The 24,220-nt window shown below is 40.7% G+C and overlaps 1 protein-coding gene across 7 annotated transcripts in view; it reads left to right on the top strand.

Moving 5' to 3' along the window:
* The window catches only part of LOC146565515 (glutamate receptor 3), a 78,680-nt gene that overhangs the window by 52,838 nt on the left and 1,622 nt on the right, over positions 1 to 24,220 (top strand). For 2 of the 7 annotated variants that reach the window (XM_085288662.1, XM_085288664.1), the window contains 6 exons: positions 1,787 to 1,993; positions 4,630 to 5,003; positions 6,557 to 6,755; positions 14,524 to 14,771; positions 20,858 to 20,972; positions 22,074 to 22,322. In XM_085288662.1, coding sequence (XP_085144788.1) covers positions 1,787 to 1,993; positions 4,630 to 5,003; positions 6,557 to 6,755; positions 14,524 to 14,771; positions 20,858 to 20,972; positions 22,074 to 22,319 — 1,389 coding nt within the window. In that variant the 3' untranslated portion in view covers positions 22,320 to 22,322. Of the gene's footprint in view, positions 1 to 1,786; positions 1,994 to 4,629; positions 5,004 to 6,556; positions 6,756 to 14,523; positions 14,772 to 15,502; positions 15,618 to 20,857; positions 22,323 to 24,220 lie in introns of those variants that run through there. The other 5 variants (XM_085288663.1, XM_085288661.1, XR_014894128.1 and 2 more) reach the window with 4 other exon arrangements.

Below are 24,220 nucleotides of genomic sequence, written 5' to 3'. Positions count from 1 at the left end.
CTGGGAGGGTAGAATTATTTTATTTTCAGTTGCTTTCCATCCACTCACTACATGTTGAAACAGTCGATTCACACAGAGTGTTTCAACTGTATCCGTGTGGGTGCCAAAGCATTTTGGTTTTTTTATATTACAGTGGGCTGTTGTAGTAGTGACATCACAATAACGGCTTTGGTAATGATAACTATACACATCGTGTTCTCATTCAGTGCATACGTAAGTAAAAATGTTTCCCTCTCATTAAGTAAATTGTCAGTGACGCTGGACCAGAGACATGAAATGATCTGCATACAAGGAGGATGTAAACAGCCAATGGCTGCAACCTTTGGCTGTTTATCCCTTGTCTAAAATTTACTTAGTTAAAAAATTTGAATGAGGATGAGAGCGCTCCAGGTGTAAGCAGGGGTGAGGTCAGTTAGATCAGTTGCAGGCAGTAGCTGCAGTTTAGTGATCATCAGCCATTTTTAAATGTAAGATAAGGTGCGCCTTATCTTACATTTAAAACCATGGCCTCTCTGTCTTTCTGACTTTGCCTATTATGGTTGCATCTTAGGCAAATTCAGAATGAAATAGTCACGCATTCCCATTTCAGTGTCTGGAAACTCATACTCATCTTACCTAGACTGGAAGTAAAGTGTTGTTTAGAGCGAGGGAAGAAATGAAGAAGCGTAGTGCCATTGCATTATTTTTTCTCTCTGCCAGACATGATTTTGATTTGAACAGAAACCAATTATTGTTTTTAGAGGCATCGCAGTCATCTCATTAACTTCATGTTTTTATTACTTCCCATGACATTAAAGAAAACGTTTAATGAAAGGACTACCTCGCTTTGTTGGGGTGCAGTTCTTTCATTTTTTGTCTCACCATAACACCGAAGACTGCGGAGCGAAAGGGATGTGGAAGTCTAAAGTTCAACAGGAGCCATGCTGTTGAATGCTCCAAAAACATCAGCAAAAGCCAACAGTCTCCCGTGAAGAAATTGCATTTATTCTGTTCTATTAAGCCGAATAACCTCTGAAAACATGTGCATGCCATACGACAAAGTAAGTACAGCTTTGCTTAATATCCCCCCCAAGGTGACACTGGTTCATCTTTAATGGCAAACATGTTTTGGATGTTACATATTGGAGGAATGATACAACAATCAAGGCACAGAGGCAAAGCATATTAGCATAATCGAGGCGATGAGCAGATTATTTTATTGTCGTAACGGAACAAATAAAAAAAGCAATTTGAACCAGCTTTAAACTACTTTTGTGGTGTGATTCAGACCTTCTTTTTTTTTTAAAGTTGTTCGATAAAATGAGGTAATCTCCATGTGTTTGATGTCTTTAATCTCTCTGCTGCCACTGACGTTTACTTTATGAACTGGAAAAGTGCTCCATTCAGCTCGTCCTGCCCCCTGTGCCTTCGCTGATGCAAAGCACACGCAACCCCCCACCTATTGCCCATTTCTGCAGATTTAGATTTTTCTGGATCAGGTTAGCATGAGGGAGGCCCGACATCCTGCTTTGCACTTTGCACTCAGTTATAGATGCTTTGCTTCTCCCGTCGGTGCAGTCGGCCTAGTCCCCCCTGCCACCCACCCCACCCCTTCAGTCCTCCACTTACGTGCCCGTACATGTGTTTAACCTGTGTTTGTCTTTATTCATATGTTCCCCTCATCTGTTGGTGCCCTGCACGTGTGCATGCAGCAGTACCAATAAAGGCCTCATGTGACCCATATGGTTTGGTCACTGTGGATGTGATCTTGCTTTACCATGAACTCAAAATTATGTCTAATTAACAGGAAGCTCCATATGTGATGTACAAGAAAAACTATATGCAGATGGAGGGGAATGACAGATATGAAGGCTACTGTGTCGATTTAGCTTCTGAAATTGCAAAACATGTGGGGATAAAGTATAAGCTGTCAATAGTGCCCGACGGGAAGTATGGAGCCAGAGATCCAGAGACCAAGACGTGGAACGGGATGGTGGGTGAACTAGTCTATGGGGTAAGTGTCAGCCTGCCTGTGTTTCTGTAAACTGTCCGTCTTTTGTCATTGTTTGTGACTCAGCTCATCACACAAAGCACATAGTAAAACATCCAGTTTTATCAGATTAACCAAGTTTTTTCTTGACCAAAGTAAGTTTGTCTATAGCCAATTAATCCCTTAAAGCTTCAGTCATATGTCATAGAAAACAGTTTTACACTTCCGTATTTTTCGGATTATAAGGCGCACTGTCGATGAACAGGTCTGTTTTCATACATAAGGAGCACCGGATCCGGATAAGGCGCATTAAGCGAAACAAAACAGATAAGTCAAACTTTAGTCAACTCATTCTTCTTGCTTCCTCCACTTCCGTACCATTGATTCATTATGTTTAATTCTCTCGCAGCTGCTCTATTCCCATGTTGTTGCAGTATATTAATGACTAACCTCGTATTGTGGATGGATTTTCTCAGTTGTTCTCCTGACTGAAGTTTGGTCCGTTTACAGCATCCTGCCATGTGATTGCATTTGTCCCTAACCATCGGGAACCCTCATGTGACTTTTATCAAGTGGAAAAAAGTTAGCGTTCATCCTCCAGCTTTACTGTGTTTATGCTATGCTAACAGCTATATCGCTAGCAATCACGTAGCACAGCGGTCCCCAACCCCTGGGCCTCGGACCGGTACCGGTCCGTGAGTCGTTTGGTACCGGGCCGCAAGAGTTGAGGCTCAGGTGTGAAATGTATAGTTTTCAGGGTTTTTATCGGTTTTCAGCGTTATTTTGTAATTGTTTTTATCGTTTACTCGGTTTTCCTGGGTCTTTTCACGTGTGTTATGAATAAATTTTCTTTTTTTCGGTACCGGTACTAGTTTTATTTTGTTGTATTTATCTGCGACACCTTAAAGGCCGTTCCATGAAAATATTGTCGGGCATAAACCGGTCCGTGGCGCAAAAAAGGTTGGGGACCACTGACGTAGCACATCATTATATACCAGCTAGCCCAACTTCAGTAACCCTACAAAAGTCACTACTGTTTAGTTTTCTGTCTTCATTTATGTTGGAAGTGAAAGCAGAGCTGTACGTTTTAATTCTTTCAGAACTCTCTCAGTCAGAACATGCTATATCATGTTTAGGTGGAAACTAGCGAGCTAACTTCATGCTAACTTGTAATTCTGTTAAATTTAATGTTTTCATGGATGCCTGGATGTTAAACTTAATTGTTACACCTGGTAAAGCAGTAACGCTGATCATTTTATTAAAGATGAAAGAATTTAGACAGTTTTTAACTCTCAATGATGCCGCAGTGTTCGTTTGACTTTAGGACCTGAAGTGAACTGAGTTTTGGACCCAGATTACTCCGCGAGGTGAGGCTTCTGACTACGGTAGCCGTAATGCTCCGACAATCCATCAAGTGGTGCAGCGTCGTAGCTTACCGAAGTCGTACTAACATAATAATGACAGATTTTTGTGCGCAATGAACCGCATAAAATCAATTCGAGGTCAGTAATCACAACCAGAATTCATACATAAGTCGCACTGGATTATAAGGGGCACTGTTGATTTTTGAGAAAATTAAAAGATTTTAAGCGCGCCTTATAGTGTGGAAAATACGGTACATAAGAATAAATTTAAAACAAAGAAAAATAAACATATTTATCTGGAGAGTGACTCAGTTTTAGAAATCCCTCCTTCTCCTGTAGAATCCACTCAACTGAGTTTGTCATGTGTCTCGTGGATCACTCACAGCCGAACTGGCTTGAACAAGACAATTTGCATCTTTTATGAGGCCTCAGCTGCTGAACGAACGATGCTAAAACATCTCACACGGTTGACTGCAAATGTAAAAAGATATGCATGCAGACGGTGATTCAGTGCCTGATTCACAATCTGACACCTGTAGTTTCTGCCGTTATGTCTACAGCAGTATTAATAGCTGGACCGACAGAGATTGCCATCTATTTTAATTGAACGAGCCGTGACAAGGCCTCATCTAAATTTGTGCATCAACACTAATTTTATATTGCTGCCAATTAACTGCTGGGACGTAAATTCACAATGAACAATAGGCAGCTGCTTTTGCCTAAGACCCCTCCTGAATTTATCAGCGACATGAATCCTTTGTGTTCAGTTTTCTTTAATGTGGATTACGTTACACAGCGCGGTCAGTAAGACCAGAAAAGCAATATTGAAGCAGCAGTCTATTCTGTTCCAGTCACTGCAGACATTTGTCAGCATTTGTTTCTCATACTAACTGATGAGCCTGAAAGGCAAAGCAGAGGATCTGTTGGAGGTGAATTTAACAGGCTGATTCACATTTCATGAACTGCTTACATAAGCTCATCCACCTCTGTCTTCCAACCCTCCGCTTGATTCATGGAGGAGATTTGGATCGAGACAAAGACATTAACAAATGCTGAGTGACTCATTTTTAAATAGCAGATCCCCTCTGAAGGGCTTTATCACAGGTCTGCTATTCAGTATATACTAAGCTGTGCCATTTCACAATGTTCATTCTGTTTACTCTGTGAATGTGCTGGGAGTTTGAGTTGGTTTGAGGTTTATCAATATTTACTCTTTTACAGAATTTAACGCTTTGTTTGGTTATTATTTCTTTTCTGTTAGACTAAATCCCGCTGTGCCTCCTTCCATTTTCACAGAGAGCTGACATAGCTGTGGCACCACTAACTATAACGTTGGTTCGAGAAGAAGTGATAGACTTCTCTAAACCCTTCATGAGCTTGGGCATCTCCATTATGATTAAGAAGCCCCAGAAGTCCAAGCCTGGGGTGTTCTCCTTCTTGGATCCACTGGCCTATGAGATTTGGATGTGTATAGTTTTTGCTTATATCGGTGTGAGTGTGGTGCTCTTCCTGGTGAGCCGTTTCAGCCCTTATGAGTGGCATCTGGACGAAAACGATGAGGCCAAAGACCCTCAGAGCCCCCCTGACCCTCCAAACGACTTTGGGATTTTTAATAGCCTGTGGTTCTCCCTGGGTGCCTTCATGCAGCAAGGATGCGATATCTCACCAAGGTTGGTTTGTTGTGTTCACTCCACCACATCTCCGATGTCCTTGTCATCTCTCGTTGCATTTTATAGTCCCATACATGCGTTCCCATCATGCATTGGTGCATATAGGTTATTTTGAGCTTCACTATTAGGGCTGTCCACCTAACCTCGTGCTCCACTTCACTGCACTTTCCTCCCATTTCTATATGAGCAAGAAACCATCATCAACTCGTCATCTTTGTGTTTTGAAGCTGCATGCTGGCAGCAATGCTTTGCATCCACAAAATAACTTATATCCACCATGCTGAGGGCTGTAAAATGCACAGGGGTCATTACATTTCATTTAAAGTAGGGACTTGATTTCCTCTTGACTCTTGGAGGGCTACCGTGTTTTTGCTGCATGTCCCATTTTACGGTCATCAACTTGGTGCATATAGGGTATATTGTGTGGAAATGATATCAGTTCCATAACTATATATTTTTCCAACACAATGGCCATCCAGTCATACCCTCTACTCATTCACTCATCCATCCGTTTACTCATCACTGTTCTGGCATCTCTGACTTCTTCAAGGATTCTTGTTCTGACACTTCCTCTTATTTGACTTTGGAAGATTGTAGAGAAGCTGGTTGAAGAGCTAAAGCAAACTAATTTGACCAAAGGTTCTCACAGATTTTCCCAACGTTTCATGGAATAATTAAACGGGTGATATGTCAAATATGTTCTTGTTTTTATTTTATTGGACTTTTAACTCTGAGTTTTTTAATGTTATGTTTAAAGAAAAAAGCAGAGAAGGCACCACTCCTGAAAACCTGGAATTTGCAGATTTCTCAGTCTCTAACACCTCACTGGGAAAAAAAAATCAATTAAGCAGCAAATGAGGGATTTTATGTTGGCTTCAAAGTACATGCAGTTTTTGAATTAAAACTGCTGATGCTGTAATTTTTGCTAAATTATTCCTTATAGCTCCGACACAGACCAGCAGTTCCCAGGCTACTCTAACAAGAGGAAATGTATTCTCTGATTTCCAATCCTTAATCACACCTTCTGTTGCCTCTAGGGCATTTTTGTGGCTAAAGCTTTAAATCTGGTTCAACCACATTTTAACCAACTAATCTCTTATGGAAATTGATCTTACTGTGATTTTCTTTTCAGGATTAACTCCATTTATGAGCAATTTTCAGATAACACTGGTAGAGTCCTCACACAGCATCTCTGAAACACACTGTAGGTCTGGTGAAGTGACCGTGAATACACAAGAACAAAAATATAAAAACGAACTAAGAAAACAATAAATTAAGAGAAATCCAGAGCAGCGCATCTGCAATGCAGGGATTCACTGCGATTGAAGTGCGTCCTCATTTAAACAGAGGAATGAGAGTTCATCTGAGAGCAGCCGAGTCAGTATGTGTGTGATCGTTAAAGCAGAGGACCAGAGAGAATAGTCAAATTTGAAATTACGTACCCGGGGTTGAACTGCGAGGTTCCTTCCTCCCCAACGTGTTGATGTGAGCATGCTGATTTCCTGTCTCTACCTCTGCTCTTTTTTTCCTTTTCCTTTTTTTACTCCTCTTAGGTCTCTGTCCGGCCGTATCGTGGGAGGAGTGTGGTGGTTTTTCACCCTCATCATAATCTCTTCCTACACGGCCAACCTGGCTGCCTTCCTCACCGTGGAGAGGATGGTTTCTCCCATTGAGAGTGCCGAGGATCTGGCCAAGCAGACAGAGATCGCCTATGGGACTTTAGACTCCGGCTCCACTAAGGAGTTCTTTAGGGTGAGTGTCTCAAATGCCTGTCGCTATCCTGCTGCTGCACTGTATAAACTGACCTCTTTTTAGGTGAATAAGCCTCTATAGCTGTGCTGTGTGTTTTGAACCATTACCTGCCAGGTAAATAAATAAATAAATCCAAAGACTCATTACTAAAAAAAAAACCTTAAACTACTTTTTCTTGATGCAGCACTTTCAAACTACTGAAACCAGACCAACTGTATAACTACATCTAATGAATTCATTATTAAACCTAAAAGAAATTAAACATTAGTAAAAACACAAACAGCTGTGCGACAGTTGCATGCGTTTCTTTTGTTTATCGATTTAAAAGTGCTGCCCTGAAATGAATAACTATGCTGAGCTCATATTTCTTTCAGAGAGGAGCACCAGTCCGCTTGTGACTGCCACTGAACTAAATGATGGCATTAGGCTTCAGAGGCAGCGCCTGTTATCAGCCTGTTCACAAATCCATTTTGTCCACAAAATTAACTTTGGTTATCAAAATAATTTTTCCCAGCTTTTTGGCAAAAGGAATAATTCAGCTATGAAACTGGGACAGTAATGCTTCCTCGTGCGGCCATCTGCAGTGCCATTAATCAGACTTTGATTAGCCTCACTGTGTCTTCGCTAATTTACTCAAAAGTGCTTCAGAAGCAAAAAGAAGAAGTACAAAAATAAACGCCTTATAAAAAGAAACAGATCAGGCAACTGGTTAGTGTTTATCGTTTAGAAAAGCAGGTAAGGTAATTTAAAAGCCTGCATGTTAATTAATGCTATTATCATTTTGAAACTGATGTATCTGATTGTGTAGATGTAGCTCTGTCTTAGCTTCTTAATCGCTGCCAGATCTTAGATGTCCTCAGGAGGATGTAGTTAAATGAAGTGATTGTTCAGTCTGAGTATCGAACACGTTTTTGTCTGTCTTTGAAACTTTGGAAAAACTTTAAAGAGAAACTAGAAAATGTCATTATAATTCCAATTTGCTGGCCTCTGTCACAAAACTGCAATCTCACAATAGACGCTCTATTCCTTGGAAATGGAAATGTCATTCACATCCGATGTCCAGCTCTGAGCTGTGTCTATTTTTAGTCCCATTCGTTCTCTTGGTGTGATTGCTTGGAGTGAGTCTGAGACATTTCGGTATATACAAACCCAGCTCTCCCTTTAGACTCGAGAGTGATCGGGATGCTTCAGACGGCATCATTTCACAGTTATGAAACCACATCCTACAATCTCTTCTGAGATTTACAGACAGCATAAATACAGCATGTTTCTCTGTGTCGGGTTGGGTTATTTGCTGCTGGCTGGAGGGCTTTCTTGTTAGGACAGAGTCAGTCCAAGCATAATCAAATTAAAGCATGCATGCAGAAAACAATCGCAGACAAAAGAAGAAAAGATTCTGATTATATTTTAACTTCGGGATGAAAGAGCATTGCTTTTGTTTATCGTGTTTAACTCCAGTGAGGGAAGGGTTTTGCAGGGATCTAACCAAGTGTAATATCTGACCCAAGAGGTTTACAAAGGTGTTCAAGCAGAATAGCTCGATCTGCTGTGCAAAACTGACCCGAGGTCTGAAAGCACAGAAATGGAGCAGTCAGTATGATCGGTGCCAAGGAGGTCTGTAACTTGATGTCTCCTGCAGTAAATGAAAGTATGAAAAATGGGCCTGTTTAGAAAAGTGTCATGGTGCAAAGGAAATCTTCGTCCCAAAAAGTTGAGGCCGACTGGGAAATGATAAAGTCTCGACTCGTCTGTTTGGGAAATTTAGAAGGATTTGGTTTTCGATAAAAATGCAAAACAAAACAGCAAGTCACTTATCTGTCAGAAATTCAGTTTCATTTTACTGGCTTATATCCAAACTCCGCTTGTACAAGGCTGTTGTTATAGCTATAGACAGACAGAAGTGTGGTTTTAAGTTGTTCCTATTATCCATATCTGCGCTCAGTTCAGTTCCACCAGCCGATTGGAGTCTTTCAGTGTCGCATTTCAAGCTTCCTCCTCCAGTACAAAGACATGCATGTTAGGTCAGCTGGGGATTCTAATTTGGATGAGAGTGTGTTAGCTCTGTGATACACTTGTGACACGCCTCTTGCCCTGTGACAGCTGGGATAGGCTCCAGCGCCTCCACAACCCTGACTTGGATAAGCGGAAGTAAATAGATGGCTGGAAAACAGAAGCCGTTGTCTATTTGCCTTATTTGCTTATCATTCTGCAGTATATTACAGATGACTGACACATCTAGCAGCCTTAAAAAAAATATCTCATTCACATCTGTTGAATGAGACATTTTTTACAAATAGATATTAAATTGAATATTTTAGTGGCTTCCTGGTGAGTCATTGCATTGAAGGCAGCACCATAAGCAGCAGTTCCTCTCTGTAGATGCTCTAATCTGTGATGTATTAGACAGGATGTGATTTATCAAAGGTGCTCCTGAGGAGATAATTGACAGACATGTAGTGACTTTGTCTTGAGTGAAAAATATGGGCTCTTTCTGCATACAAACTGGAAATGCCAACGCAGAGGAGCGTTTCTGATGAAAGGTTTTTGAAATCTGGAGATTAGACACTAATGATTAATAGAAGCTATCAATGCATTTCAGCCTGATCATCAAAGAGGATGTATCACTTAATACAGATAATACATGCTCCTTAGGGCTCATAATATATGATGATAACCAGTATGCTAATAATTAAACATACGCTTTAATTATTTGTTCTGGTCCTCAGAAAGGTTTTTTGTCAAGCCCCTCAGCTTTTTAAAGCATTGCAGAGGTAGTTTTATTTAAAATAGATGCAAATTTCTCATATCTATTTTGTGTCTTTCTTTCTGCCATTCTGCCATTTAAACCTTCCATTGTATATGGAGTTGTATAAACATGTATAATATTTAAAAAGATAAGTAAAAACATTTTTGGAGACATTTTTGGAACTACACCTATTTGCTACTTGTGGACTAATTAGGAAGCTAGCTTAGTACGAATAGACAGCTACTGTACAGCTTGGTTCTCTCCAAACCTAAAAAAATTTACTAGTATCGTTAAAGTTCATTAAAGTATTAAAACCATATGTAATGTCACAGACTGGTTTGTGAACAACTGTTCACAAAAGAGACCATAATTGAATGATAGTGTTGTTTTTTTATGCTGATTATAGCAAGCTTGTTTAACAAGGTACTGAACTGTCTGTGGGACACAACCTGTCTCCAATCAGTCAGTCTCTCTGAGACAGATTGGCGAATGTTTACAAATAATTGTCTAATCTACAAAGGTGGATAGATTGCTAACATGCTGCAATCAGTCATCCTGTGCTGATTAGTGCATCTCTTTGCAATTCAGTGGTTGCATTCTAGTTAGAATCCTTTATAAAAGTATTGTTGCCAGAGGTTTCTTCCTGTTAAAAGGGAGTTTTTCCTTCCCACTGTCGCCAAAGTGCTTGCTCATAGGGGCTCATATGATTGTTGGGTTTTTTTCTCTGTATGTATTATCGTAGGGTCTACCTTACAATAAACAGCGCCTTGAAGCGACTGTTGTTGTGATTTGACGCTATATAAATAAAATTAGAAAGTAGAAAGTAGCTGCCATGCCATTTTTCACTACATCACCATTTGTGGAGAAATTTATGAATTTCAGTTTCAAATCTATAAATTTTTGGCTCGACTCTGAATGGAAGTACTTAATGGGAATTTCTTTCTATGCAGACAGCAACAGAGTTGCAATTATTGCAGATTTGTCACAATTAATCACCATATTACCAAAAGCAGATTTCATGTAATCGCCAACTTGACCCCATTCAGTTGCAAAATGATCTCTCAATTTAACAAGTTAAACCATAAGAAGTATTACCTCCCTGTACAGCTGCTGGCTATATAGCGAGAGATCAAAGCCACTCTATATATGAGGTGTAAATATGTTTATTATTGTTGTGAAGTTCTGAAATTTTAACGTAGAGGTTTAAGAGGATTGACTCTTGGCACAAGGCTCAGGTGGCCAGATTTGAGAAACCACTGTTAGCTTCACCTCTTTACAGAAATTATTAAAATCTGCTATATATTATAGGTATTGGGATATTTTTTGATTAATTTTTGCACATAATCTGTCCTGAGCTTCACTCTCTAGTGTGCAACAGTTTACAGAGTATGGTGAACTGAACCAACTAAATTTAGCTTGTTGCATTTCACTGTGTTGTGTACAGTGATCAGATGTTAGAGTGGGGAACGAGCGCATGAGCGAAGCAATATTAAAGATCATTTTAATAACAGCTTTGTGCTAAATGAGCCATGCTTCTGTTTGGTTGCTTTCTTAATTTATTTCCACTGATCATGAACATACAGTAAATGAGTTGTAATTATATCCTTAACCATGCATGTAACTAAATATTGAACGCCACTATATAAAAACACCAAAAAGAGTGCACATGCTTTGCTTTGGCCCGTTGTCTTCGTTTTGAGATGCCAGCAGCGTGTCAGACACGCTCAGGGCCATGAGTCACTCTTAGCTCTGTCAGCTGCTGAAAGACAAACTGGTTGCTGGAAGAAGGACTACTTCATTTTCAGAATGGATGACGGGCAGTAAACCCAAATTTCTCACTGGCCGGAGGACGTGACCAGCTTGTCATATTCTCGATGTTGTGGTTACACCAGTAATTAATTGAGAATAATTTGTCTCAGTTAAGCCACCGTGGTGAGAAGATTTCGCAGCGCTTATATCAGTTTGACAGCGTGAGGAGTTTCACAGATTTCCGCACAGATGACCGGCCTACTTCTGACAAGCATACATTTACATGCAACCCAGAGAAGAATTGCAGTTTGCTCACTATGGTCAGACCTGTCATCAGCTATTATTGTCATGCTAACAGTGTTTACATGAACACTCCACTGAACTGAAATCGTGCATATGTCAAGAATGATTCACTTACTAGCCCGAGCCCACAATCCATTACATATCTGGTGAATTATTTATGTTGCCGTACACGTTGCCGAGCTGACACAGTTTGTCAGTTCACTCTGATGTTTTCATTTACTCTCACCTAATAGAAATAATGGAAGACTGACTCACATGACTACTGAACATACAATCTGGAACAAACCGGTCGCACAGACGCTGTTAATAAATATGAGTTCAAGCCAAAGTTCCCTCTGAGATTCATCTCTCACAGCCAAGTGCAGGTCGCATTAGCCCAGTTTAATGTAGCCTCGTTTTTTTCCCCTCTCCTCTCTATTGTAGACAGCTGTGTACTCCTACTCCCTGGTGCCCAGCGATCAGCCTCTCGCTGGCCATTTTTAGCAGCGTACTGAGTGTCAGAGTAGGGCCGTGCTGTGCATGTCTGTAGCTGCTCCAGCTGGCAGCTGACTGGGCCACAGAGCCGTCAGACTTGAAGTTAGCGGGTCAAATAAGTTAAAGAAGATGCCATTACAAAAGGAGTTCTTGACACTGTCAAAGAAGAGTGTATTTCAGATCACCCATGCACAGCATGTGAAGAAGAAGTACTAGAAAGGTTTTTTTTTCCCTTTTTTCCCTTTTTTTGTTTTCCTGGTGAGTCACAACTCGTGTTATTTCTGTGTTTGCGGTACAATTGGTGTGGATGCATACTGATCCATACTGAACACTAAAGCCAAAACAACAAAAAAGACAACCTGCTGATTTTTCAGGTATTTAAAAATAAATAAAAAGGGGGGGGGGGGGGGGGGGGGAAGCTGTGCAGACGCCTGACTCAACCAGTCATTTTAGAGATTTAAAAGGAGTTCAAAAAGATTTTTGTAGCTTCTGTAGCTTCTTTTAAGTGCAGGTGGACTGATGCAGTTCCTTCTTGACCTTAAACACATCAACGTAAAGCAGGCTCCAAAATCAAAACACATGCACAATGTGTTGCATGCATACATAGTGTTTGCAACTAAGTTTGTGGAGTGTGTGGAGCCTCATCACAGCTTCTATAGGGTGGGAGGCGAGGTACCCTCTGAACAATAACACAATAATTCAGACTCACATTCACACCTATGGGACATTAACTATCAACAGTTACCCTAACTCCACTGACTGCATGTCTTTGAACTGTGGGAGGAAGCCGGAGTATCTGGAGAGAATCCACACATGCAAACTCCACACACTAAAATTCAAAAACGGTACATAAAAAGCAGCTTGTGTGGATTTTTTTTAATGCATCATTTTCTAACCTTTTGTCTTTGCAGCTATTATATGACACACACCGTGCTATTAACATATATATAACAATAATATTCCATAAATAATAAAGTAATAAATAAATAAATAATATAGTGTTGTAAGCCAAAGGGAATAAAGATTGGCTGTTTTACAGGTGAACATGCAAAATAACTCTCTGTTCTTAAGTTTTCCGTATATTTTTAGCTGCTGCTTGATGCAGTAGCTCATGACCTAAACAGCTACATATGCACAGTACCGGCAAATTCAATCCATGCATCGATGTACAAACAGATTGATTTGAATAAAATCTCAACCGTGATGGCGGCGACTGTGATGAGCTGTGACCTGCTGGCAGGAACATAAACTGTGGCGGAGGTCACTCCTGCTTATCGATACTGATACCAAACATGTGCTGCATGTTACTTCTGCTGAGCTGCCAGGTTGTCAGACTTCAGGCTGCTGGCAAGGAGCCCACTACCTCTGCAGCACCGTTTGCACTTAAAGGGTAAATCCACTCTGAATTACAAGCAGCACATGTCTGTTAGTGCAGCGCTCAGTACGCGATGAGATCTGTGAGGTCACAGCAGGTGTGGTAACAGCTCGAAACACCTGCTGCTGAAAATAACCACAGCAGCAGCTATCTTCCCTGCGATTCAGAGCCGAGCTAGTTAGGAATTTTGGAAAATACACTTACATTCTTGCTGAGCGTTAGATGAAAATATTGATACTACTCATGTCTGTGCACTAAATATAGAGCTGGAGCAGGGAGCTGTGTGAGCGTGACTTCCCTCCCGCTGTCTTGGAGGCGGTCCTAGCCTATATTAGAGGGCAGTTGGCCGGCATAGGAGGGTCGTCAGCTAACACAGCTCACCTGGACCCCTCCAGCCTTTGAAAACTGGCCGCAACTCCTGGCATCAACCGTCTTTAGTGTTTGCACACACACATCCACATGCTGCTGTCCTTTGGCTGAAATGGCTCGTTTCTTCATTCCAGTGTTTTGGTTTTTTTTGTTTGGATGGGGGGAGTTTAGTTTTAATCAATTCAATTTTACCTGTCAATCTCTTGCACGTACTCACTACTTGTAACTTTCCCTCAGCCACTTTGTGACTGTTGACAGTCTTGTCATGAGTACATATTGAAAACTGAGGTGTAACCTGTTAATTAGAGACCATCAGAGGTGCCTTGAGAGTATATTTGGTGGCACTAATTGTTCATTTAGCAGCTCGGACCAGAATAAAGCGTTACATTTTTGAGTCTTCCCCCCCTAAATACAGCAGCTAATAACTCTAATAGGTGTCTGAGGGGGAAAACGTTGACAATATAATGTTTTTGATATCTTGGCTGTTTTTTATAGTTGGATGACAGAGTTCTAATAAAGTATGAGAAACGTGTGGGAAACAGAAGTTTCAGCCTCTTGCCACACCTCGGTTATTTTGCACAAATCCCGATAACATCCTTGCGGCTCCGGCTCCACACTTAAAGTCCAGACCTGTATCAATATTATCATGTAACTCGGACTCCCAGCAGCTTCATGCGATTGTTTTCATGGTTGTTACTGTGCACCTTGACCTTAACTGTCTCTCTCTTCTCTCTCTGTTCCCCTGAATGCAGCGCTCCAAAATAGCAGTTTATGAGAAAATGTGGTCGTACATGAAATCTGCCGAACCCTCAGTGTTTGCCAAGACAACACCAGACGGGGTTTCCCGGGTACGAAAGTCGAAGGGCAAGTTTGCCTTTCTTCTCGAATCCACTATGAATGAGTACATAGAGCAGCGGAAGCCATGCGACACCATGAAAGTGGGCGGCAACCTCGACTCTAAGGGCTACGGTGTGGCCACACCAAAAGGCTCTGCATTAAGGTGGGTGGGATATTATAACAATATCCTCCATGTTGTTATAGTATTCCACCTACCCTGATGTTTCCTTTTCTCATCCTCTTCTTCTTAAGCCCTTTGTTTTTTTCCCCAAGTGCATCTCCGAGTGAAACATGTTATGAGTTATCTGAATTGAATCACACACATTGAGCCATTTTTGATTTCCTGTCCCACGTATCTGGTTTGTGTCTGTTGTTTTCTCCTGTTTCTTCAGGTTATCAGTATATTAGTCACATCGACGTGTGCACGTGCCACTTTCCCTCCATCCTCTCGTTTGTGTTGTCTCTTCTCCTTCTCAGCTTTCCTTTCTTCTCCTTTCTGTGGTGCCCCCCCCCCTCTCTTTTTCCCCTTTCTTTTCCTTTTAAAAATATTTCTTGAATTAATTTGCTAGTTACAATGCTGGTCTGTCAGTTGTGATGAATGTTAAGCTGCATGCTAGATGTTCTTGTTTCTAAATGATCAATGACAGAATGTCCCCATCCCGCACACTTCAGTTACAAATGTAACCCTCCATGCCACCTCTCTAATATTTAACGTTTTCTTTGCTGTAAAAATGCTTCTTACCCTTCCACACCAGTGAAATTCTTTACCAATTTGTCCCTCCCGTGCTCCCCCTATGAACCATTGATATTTATCACTATTTCTTACTAATATTCTATATTAGATTTCTCACGGACCTGTTCATTTTCTTACAAGTTATGTTTTATCGTTTCAAGAAATGCTGTTAACCTGGCAGTGTTAAAACTGAATGAGCAAGGCCTCTTGGACAAATTGAAAAACAAATGGTGGTACGACAAGGGAGAGTGCGGCAGCGGGGGAGGTGACTCTAAGGTCAGCCTCAATGTCACCAAAGTCGGGTATCCTAGAACAGAGTAATCGGCAAGGCTGTCGTCACGGAGTGTAGCATTTGGGGCCAATCACGTGTTTAGAAGTTACTCGTCATTACCTGTGGCTTTACTATTATTTATTATGCAACAGTGATCAACTGGGAACCCTTTGCTTGGCTAATGGAGGAGGAAAAAAAATGTGAGCTAAACCAGAGGTATGTGACGCAGGAGGTAGGAAAGGCAGTGGGTAAAGCTGTGCTCGTGACAGAGTAGTTTTTGGTCTGTGGTTATGAAAGATGGAAACTTTAATTTTTCTTCTGTTTTTTATATCTACAGACCAACATGAATGTTCTTTAAAACTAATGCTAGAAAGAGTGAATAAAATGTACGTGCACTCTCCAATCTGCTGCTTGAACCGCTAGGGCAGGCACAGGAAACAGCGTTGTCTTGAGGGGACTAAGCATTGCAGGCAAACGTGAGAATTCTAATGACAGAGTGGCGACTAATGATCCAAACTTCTTTTTTTTTTGTCCGACATCCTCTCACTGAAATCCAGAGTAAGACTGACAGAAACCTTTGCTTGGTCTTGATCAAAGGCCAGTCAAAGAACTTTCCCTGGCCATCCTGACCTGGCAAACCCTTCAACGGTAGAGTGTAAGATATGACCAGGGGCTCCATTTGTGCAAGAGGATTTGATTTGTGCTTACATCTTCTCACCAAGTTACTGTTTTGTAATAGCTAAAAAGTGTAACTGAATTTTGTGAAGATGCTTTCAGTCCTGAAAGTGAGACTATGCAACGTTTCCTTATTAGCCCATTATTATAACCATAAGAGTTACTCACATGCAGGACAATGACATGCTGGATTTATCACAGGGACGTAATTTCTGGGGGGGTTATGGAGGTTACGCCCCCCCCCCCCCCCCCCCCCCCAATAATCAGACCCAACCAATACAACTCCCCCAATAAAATTATGAATTATCTTGAATTATCTTGCATAAATAGACTGTTGATTTTCTTTACTCATTTCAGGTATTACCAGGAAAATTGTTGCATGTTTTATCATCTGGGAATTTACCCAGATTTATTTATTTATTGCGACCGAGATCTTCGACCCCCCAATATTCAGCACAAAGTTACGCCAATGATGTATCCTTTTCTTGTTTATCGGTCACATGATAAAACTCACACTAGATGTAATTCAAAGCTCATTACACTGTCTTTGAAAGGTTATGTAGTCTCACTTTCTCTGTTAAGTTAAAACAAAAAAGAGAAATTAAATGATAATAGAGGACATTAGCTAATTATTACTGTAAAGCATGTCTTGCTTTTTCATACTGTGTGCACGCGCATACTAACTTACATCACTTCAAACTTTGCAGAGGAGCTGCAACCTTTCTTTGCACATCAGTGTTTTTCAAATATTGACACTGATGACATATATATATATATATTCCCCCCCCCCCCCCCCTTAATCAAATCAGTTGTACAAACTTAACATAAATGAGGCCCCTGATCTTTTGTTTTAGACACCAGGATCTAGACTCTGGATCCATCTCTGCCTCTGCTCTTCAGCTTGCATCATGACCACAGTACACTTGACATATTAAGAGAGAAGAGACAGGACGAACTTTCCTGTTACTGACTCTGGTCGTCCCATTCCTGAGTGAGCAGGATATGGATACTGCCAGAGGGGGTAACGCAAAGAAACCGTCTCCTCTCACTGGCAACTGTCCTCTGTCCCTTTATGTCCGGTTAGAAAGAGAGCAGCTGATCAGTGCAACAGTATCACTCCGGACTGCCACATTTCTTTGTCCTTGTTTCACTTTCAGAAACACCAGTGTTGGCAATTCAGCAATAATATGGAGATATATTGTATGTGAAGACCACTGCTGTTATCACTGGGAGTCCTCAAATGAAATTCAGCACATACATGTATATGTATAGACTACATATCACATATATTTTAAAATGTTTTCATGTTTTTCTACTCTGAGATATTCTAAATTTATTCAGTGAAGCTGAACTAATTTAAACCTTTTATATTTGTTCCTGTGGGTTATTTTGGTATTGAGTGATTTTGCATGAGTTTTTTATGTTCTTCTTTGCTGTCTTGAATGTTTTCCCCTCTTTTCTGTATTCCTGTCCTGCAGAGAGTGTGAAAGGTAAAGTTGTGAGGTCACTTAAATCACACAGTAAAAGAATCACCTGTGCAAATTTGTATCAAATCCTACAAAGCACTAAAACTTGTGAAATTTTAAATTTCACATGTCTTAGCACAGAACCAAGCATAAGCAAAAGGGGTGAACCCACACCTCTTTGATGGAGGCACACTGACGCTGGAGATTAATTATTTCGCTTCACAAATGTAAGATGTTGTATTCCATTGCAACAGCCTGTACAGGTGTTCGTTATATTCTTTTTCAGTCCCGCACTTTGTCACGGGGGTTGGGCTTATACTTCTTTTAAGGACTGATGCAATGAAAATCCTATTTCATAAGTCAGCTACAGATTTCACATGTGGCTCTGCAGACAGATTTAGGCTGTTTACACATACATTTGTTAAGATTCCTGGAGGAAATTATGCCTAATAATCACAGATTTCAATGAAATCTAATTGACAGCGGATGCATCATTAATTTCCCTTTTAAATAATTAGGCAATCAAAAGTGAGATAAAAACAGGCATCTGTGGACTATAACAATGAACCATATTGGGTTTTTGTTTTTTTCACGTTAAAATAACATTTTTGAGTATTTATAGCATGCCAGCTGTTGAACGATTAAGACATGTAACAGTACTGTCGCATTTTTTAACATTTAAGCAAATCAGAGAGTTGAAAGCTGTCAAGTATGTAGGTGGGCTGCACAATCTTTTGTATTAAGAATTATAAATACAAATAAGGGAGATAACTGGCAGAAAGTGGTGAAATGGTATATAATGCACAGTTCTAATAGCTTCAAGCAGATATCAGTGTGTCCTTCGATCCTCACTTTCTGCAGGCTCCCATAACAGGAAGCTGGTCTGTAAACATAATGATCGGAAATCTGCTGAAACACATTTGTGACATAGTGTATAAAATGTGTCACCATTCAATTGAATTAGTGAAACTGTTGACAATATAAATGTTTGTATAAAAAAATTAATATAAAAATAATATCTGTTTAAAATATAAGTACCTAATTCTGCAGTGCTGCTTATATTTTCCTTTATAGCATATTACTAAACCCAGTGAGTACTGCTGGCAGCGATGTATTTTTGGCTTTCGGTTTAATTTGGACCATTTGGATCTCTGTTTGCTTTAATGTGAATCAGTTTGATAGATCACCCTTTTTAACTGTTTAGGGTTCGCTCTCAGTGGAGCGAGCCGTGAAATGCTATTACTTCAGAGGTTTGGGACAGCTCCCAGTGTTTGTCTCTCTGACAGTAAATGACAGGTTGAGTTATTTAGCAGTACACACCACAATGCAGCCAACTGTGTGTCTCTGGGGCAAACTATTTACAAACCCAAGCACAATAAAATAGCCCAAAAAAGCCTGTGCCTCCAGCTGCTTCAATAATGTGCTTCTGTGCAGAGGCTGGATATGGATGCATCCGTTTTGTGTTTAGGTTTATTCATATAGGAAAGATTCAGAAAATACATTTGCATTTCTAAACTGTGAGTCTGGGCAGTGGCTGTTGTTTAAAAGCACATGGTCACCACCTGGTGGTGAGCTTGAACCTCTTTATGTGATGACCAGCAGGCTGTTGCAGTCCACCTTGTGAAGTTTTCCCCCTACTGGATGAAAAATCATGTTCATAATTTATAACAAACAGATTTTTTTTTAAGCAGCTCAGTGGAGTAGATCATTCTACCCAGAATGCCACGAGGCAGGGTAGATGTTAGCCAATAACAACCAGTCATTATCCTAACCAGCTCGCCGGTTTATGCTAATTACATTTACCACTGGAACCTCTGCTGTGGCCTCTCTTAGTGCACCAAAGTGGAGAATAAATACAGCCAGAAAATCAACATACAAACCACTAGATGTTGCTTCATAAAAAGTGTGTTTGTATTGTGCAGAATGAGGTGCCCTTAAACAGTTATTATGAAAATCATTTAAGTTGGTAGCAGTTGTGCCTGCTCTTAAGTTGATTTCTTTGGTTTGTTGTTCATCCTCATAGTGTCTGTAAAGCTTCTTCTAGATAATACAATTATAAATATAAATGTGTAGGATGATTCCTGATGATTCTGCTTCAGAGGAAAATATTAAACTCTGCCTAACTGCCGACGTTAAATTGGCTCTGACTCGATTGCATTTATAATCATGCGTCTAGCGTCTGCTGTTTGTCTCTGTAGTGTTCAACGCTCAAACAAACTAGTCTCAACTTTGCCCTTCAAAGTGCTCTTCTTGGAGATCAGGACTACAGATCCCTTGCCCCCTGCCCTTTTGTTCTTTTAATATTCATTTATTTTTTATGTATTATTGCAAAACACAAGGCGTATTTGACAAGGGGGAAAACACACACGCACACATACAGTGGTGAGAGCAATATATTGGATGATGATGATGGATTGCATACACTGATCTTTATTTTCTGAAAGGAAACAAGCCTGGAAATCTAGCAGTCGAGGAAATGCAGCATAATGTCTTCCACAAAAAATCCCTGCAAATCACGATTCTGACCTTTGGAGTCAGCGAGTCTCAAAGTAAACAAATAAATCAAGATCGTTTCATGATCCCTCTATAATTTCCTCTCATGTGATTGGTCACTCTGAGTTAAAAGGGGTGATTTTGTGAGACATTAGCCTCCTAATAGCTGTTTATAGAATTGGACTGCTGTTAGTCAGGAAAGGGTTCCTGTTAGATCCACCTTGCTGAACTTCAAAAAGGCTGCCCATAGCAACAACAACAACAAAAAGATAATAATGTGCCCTCAGCAATTACTGCCTCTGTTTTCTTTCATTCCCTGAAAGCTATGCAGCAGCTGCTTTATTCTGCAAGTTTAAATCTTTTTTTTCTTCTTCTTGTGATCAGTGTGTGCCGATTACTCAAAGCGATATAGGTGGGGTCTGGCATGCTAGGTTAGCCATGGATCATGAAAGTCATATTTTTATCTATATACTGCAGTGTTGCTTGCTATCTGTGATATGTTGGCCAGGACCCTACTCTATCGCTTTGTACAGTATAAAGTAGTTTTTAAAAAAGTTGAATAACATAAAATAACATAATACAATGTTATTTATGTTATTTCCCACGTGAAGAACTCCTGTAAACCTTGCAGTATTGAAACTCAGTGAACAAGGCATCTTAGACAAGCTGAAAAACAAATGGTGGTACGATAAGGGTGAATGTGGAACCAAGGACTCTGGAAGTAAGGTCAGTCGCTGCAGGTCTTTTTACACTGATTGCTAAAATGCATTTTGATCTAAATGTTCATACGCAAACATCGAAAGCACACAACAACACATGGAAAACATTCAAAACTAGGTTTGCCCTACACATACCGCAGTGCAACACACACCTACACTTTGAACACGGCTCATTACATTAACTTCTTTGTTTGTAGACAATTCTCAATTTTTAAAATAAATTAAATTTTTTTTGCATGAGAACACACACGTTTTTTTTTTTATTCATACCATAAAGTTTTGAATTGAAACCATTATACTGCTGTTTTTCACCCAGACTTGTAGTTTATTGCTGATCTTATTCATTGGTATGTGAAATAGTTTCTCTGGATTTCCCAAAGGCATCCTTATTCTGACAAAGTCCAAACTGACCTTTAAATACCATCTGAGCTCTAAAGTGGTCAAATGGTATTTAATAGTCATGTCTCAAAGATGGAGTGTCAGAGTAAGGAACCTTTTGTTAAAAATTAATTAAAATTAAGAGATTTATATCCTAGAAGTACTTTTTAGGTCAACAAAAAAGCAGAATTTACCTTTTTTTTTTTTTTTTTAGAACTATACAATATATGTTAAAACTCACATACAAATGAATTTCAATATTAGGCTTTTTTTAATAGCAGCAAAATGGTTCAATTCACCTTTACAGCTTGCCACCTTGATTGTTACATATGCAGTGTTTTTGAGGCTAAGTTTAACAGCTATGATAGTGATCTGAGGATTGTAGACCTGTACGACCACGACCGCCTTCCGCTAGACGTGGCCTCGTAAAGAGACCATAAAACAGGCAAAAGATAGCAAGTCTCTCTACATTCACCTTCACAGCCACTTAGAGCACAAATAACTTGAGACTAGAACCTAGACAGATTTGAGTTGCTCCAACTTTTCTCATTTTTAGGTAGCCATACCTCAGAGGGATTTGTAGACAGATTTAGCAGCCTCCTCACAGTTTCTGTGTAGTCATAGCGCAGCAGGGTGTAAATATAGTGTAGGTTTTTATGTTAGTGTGTATGAGGTCAGCCTCAAAGTGCCAGTTAAAAGAAGTCTTAACGGAGGTCTTTACCTTCCCCAGGACAAGACAAGTGCACTAAGCCTGAGCAACGTGGCAGGAGTCTTCTATATTCTAGTCGGAGGGCTTGGCCTGGCTATGACCGTGGCTTTGATAGAGTTCTGCTATAAGTCACGGCAAGAAACCAAAAGACTGAAGCTGGCAAAGAATGCCCAAAACTTTAAGCCGGCCCCTCCTGCAAACACCCAGAATTTTGCCACGTACCGTGAAGGCTACAACGTCTATGGGACAGAGAGTGTGAAAATCTAAAGGGTATGTCTTTTACTGTGACCGTAACCTGTTTAGAAATGTACTGAAGTCACATATAAGTGAAATGTTAAAGTTTTGTCTTCAGATATGATTCTCAACTTTTAAACTTGCTTCGAGGTTTTTTTTTGTTTGAAAAAAGAGAAGTTGGAAACCTTTTGAACCATAGACTGTATATAAAAGATGGACGCTTCCAAGTCTGAAAAGTGAATCTTCCTAAACTTACATTAGTGGCCAGCAGGGGGTGAATGCTCCTGCAAAGCAAAGTCAAAATGGAGTGTGTGAGTCTGCCGTGTTCCTCAGTTTCGTCTGTCAGTGATATTAAAGCTGAGTACATGTTAACCCCACTCAGCAGCCAGAGCCTGAACTTCAGCAGGTGCAGCAGTGATGAGCAGTCAGGCTTGTAACGGCCGTTTCTACCTACTGTTTGTTTCTACAGTGGAAACAATGTGTCTTTTTGGGCTGGTTTTCATATTCGTTTTGTGTTGTCGGCTTGTAAAAAATAAAATAAAATCGTATGCGTGTCGTTGTTTGGGCTCCGCCAGGGCTGCCCTTTGTCACCAATTCTGTTCGTAGTTTTTATGGACAGAATTTCTCGGCGTAGCCAAGTGGTGGAAAGCTTTCACTTGGTTGGTCTCAGAATCTCATCTCTGCTTTTTGTGGATGATGTGGTTCTGTTGGCTTCGTCGGGTAATGTCTTCCAGCTCGGACTGGAACGGTTCGCAGCCGAGTTTGAAGCAGTGGGAATGAAAAACAGCACCTCCAAATCTGAGGCCATGGTCCTCGGTCCAAAAAAGGACGGAGTGCCCACTCCAAGTCAGGGATGAGCTCCTGCCCCAAGTGGAGGAGTTTAAGTATCTCGGGGTCTTGTTCACGAGTGACGGGAGAAGGGAACGGTAGATCGACAGATGGATTGGTGCAGCGGCTGCAGTGATGTGGACGCTGCACCGGTCCATTGTAGTGAAGTTGTGCTGAGTGTAACAGGGAAGCTTTCAATGTACCGGTCGATCTATGTCCCCATCCTCACCTATGGTCACGAGCTGTGGGTGCCGACTAAAAGTGGCAGAAATGAGCTTCTTCCGAAGGGTGGCTGGCCTCTCCCTTAGAGATAGGGTGAGAAGTTCAGCCATCCGGGAGGGGCTCAGAGTACTCCCCTCCTCCACATCGAAAGGAGCCAGTTGAGGTGGTTCAGGCATCTGATAAGGATGCTTCCTGAGCGCCTCCTGGGTAAGGTGTTGCGGGCATGTACCACCGGGAGGAGGCACTGGGGCAGACCCACGCTGGAGAGATTATATCTCTCGGCTGGCCTGGGAACGCCTTGGTGTTCCCCTGGACAAGCTGGAGGAGGTGGCTGGGGAGACGGAGGTCTGGGCTTCTCTGCTTAGGCTGCTGCACCCGTGACCCGGCCTTTGATAAGCAGAAGGACATGGATGGATGGATGTATGTGTGTCTTCATAGGAGTAGAGATTTGTGTTGGTGTGGCAGTGTAGGTTTATATTGTTAAGTGGTAATTTTGAAAGTAAGATTCAGGTCATTTTACATGTAACGGGTAGTGTAATGAATTACTTTCAAGGTGGTACTTAGGTAACATACTGCATTACTTTTAAGAAAAGTAACGAGTAATGAGTAATTCAGCAGCTTTTTAAGAAACATCCCAACACTGCTGATGTCACATTAGCTGCATCCCTCCTTTATATACAGTCTGTCTTTAACACACATTCAATTCAGTCTCAGCTTTCTTTTTATAATATTTCACTCTGCTTGACTCTAATCTGTAGCTGATTGTTGATTACCAAGCTTAGTATCTAAAGTAAATTGAACATTTTATCAAGTTTACCTAACCTACTGCAGCTGGTTTGATGCCCTCAGATCTGATGAGCCTGAAGTAATAATTTTCTGTAGTT

The sequence above is a fragment of the Mchenga conophoros genome, linkage group LG10 (assembly GCF_057382185.1).
Source record: "Mchenga conophoros isolate Kocher_MC1m ecotype Shallow Benthic linkage group LG10, M_conophoros_male_GT1.1, whole genome shotgun sequence".
NCBI lineage: Eukaryota > Metazoa > Chordata > Actinopteri > Cichliformes > Cichlidae > Mchenga > Mchenga conophoros.
The sequence above is the reverse complement of the archived record's forward strand: the minus strand, read 5'-3'. Positions and strand labels throughout refer to the sequence as shown.